At 38.8% G+C, this 1,565-nt stretch overlaps 1 protein-coding gene across 1 annotated transcript; it reads right to left on the bottom strand.

Annotated features, from left to right (window-relative positions):
* Positions 1-311: 311 nt before the first annotated feature.
* On the bottom strand, positions 312-1,286 carry LOC109554034 (putative olfactory receptor 8G3). The gene has a single exon (XM_070782444.1). The coding sequence runs from the start codon at positions 1,245-1,247 to the stop codon at positions 312-314; it is 936 nt and encodes a 311-aa protein (XP_070638545.1). The 5' UTR covers positions 1,248-1,286.
* Between the last annotated feature and the right edge of the window lie 279 nt (positions 1,287-1,565).

Here is a 1,565-nt window from a genome sequence, read left to right as displayed (position 1 = left end):
AATAACATGTTATTATTCTATGATTGCCATCATAATTGTTCTTGGTGTTGTCTGTATTTTTTTTTTTTTTTTTTGGTACCACACTTGAGCTTCTTGAATTCTCAAAGTCTTTGACTTTAATCTTGATATTTCTCCATAAATAGTCAATATAACATGAACTCAAAGGAATTAGCCTGGAGGAAACTTGGGGAAACTATTGTATGGGGAAATGACCGTGAATTTCCAAAAATTTGAACAATAAAACTAAAACATTGTGTATCTCAGCAAAGCACATTTTTATTTCCCATATGACACCATGACACTGAGTCTATTCATCTACATTTTCCACTGTACAGGATTTTCCTCAGGGCCAATTTGACAACCTTATTCCACAAACTGTAGATCAAAGGATTCAGCATGGGCACAATGCAGGTATAAAACACAGAGGACACTTTTCCTTGGTCCCTGGGGCTCACAGATGATGGCTGCAGGTACATGAATGCTGCAGATCCATAGAAAACAGCAACAGCCAAGATGAGGGAACTGCAAGTGCTGAAGGCTTTGAACCTGCCCTCAGTAGAGTGGATGTGGAAGATTTTATAGAGGATGAAGATGTAGGAGGTAAGAATGGTTAAGGCAGGAATCAGGACATTGAAAGAACTGCAGACTAGAGCCAATAATTTGTTGAAATAGATGCTAGAACAGGATAGCTCCATGAGTGGAAAAACATCACAGAAATAATGGTTAACCACATTGGCCTTGCAGAAATAGAGTCTCAATATAAAGCAAGTATGGAATTTCGATTGAATGATGCACAAGATATAAACAGCTGCTGTGAGCTGAAAGCACCTATAATAAGACATGATGGCATTATAAAGCAAGGGGTTACAGATAACAACATAGTGGTCATATGCTATTTCAGCCAACATATAACTCTCTGCAATAATAAAAACAACAAAGAAATAGAGCAGAGTGATGCATTCGGGGTAGGAGATGATATTTTTCTCTGTCACAAAGCTCACCAGCATTTTGGGAGTAATGACAGTGGACTGACAGAGGTCAATAAAGGACAAATTGCTGAGGAAATAGTACATGGGGGTGTGCAGGTGAGAACTGAGCCCAGTCAGTGTGATCGTGACCAGGTTCCCCACCACCGTGATCGCGTAGATTCCTAAGAAGAGGAGGAAAAGTGGCAGCTGGAGTTGTGATTGTTCTGTGAGCCCAGAGAGAATGGACTCAATCACTGAGGAGTGATTTCCAGGGTCCATTTTCTTCTCAGCAGGTTCTAAGTTTAAAGAAAAAAGGAAAATGAGTGTATTTGTGTGTGTGTGCGTGTGTGTGTGTGTGTGTGTGTGGCAGAGAGTAATTCTGCAGAGATCATTCTTTATCCCTCAAGAGGACAAACATAATGAAGGGAATTCTCCAGTATATCCTGCCACTGTAGGACAAACAATCATTCTGGTTGAACTAGAATAGAAATTGTAAACTTCAAGAACTTTGTAATTATGATACTTTATAATGTTTAAGAGAAACAAGAATTTATGAATTTTTAAAGTCAGCCAAAAGGAACGTTCTAGCATTATTTC

The sequence above is a fragment of the Bos indicus genome, chromosome 29 (assembly GCF_029378745.1).
Source record: "Bos indicus isolate NIAB-ARS_2022 breed Sahiwal x Tharparkar chromosome 29, NIAB-ARS_B.indTharparkar_mat_pri_1.0, whole genome shotgun sequence".
Taxonomy (NCBI): domain Eukaryota; kingdom Metazoa; phylum Chordata; class Mammalia; order Artiodactyla; family Bovidae; genus Bos; species Bos indicus.
Note: the sequence above shows the minus strand (reverse complement) of the source record. Positions and strands in the feature narration are given on the sequence as shown.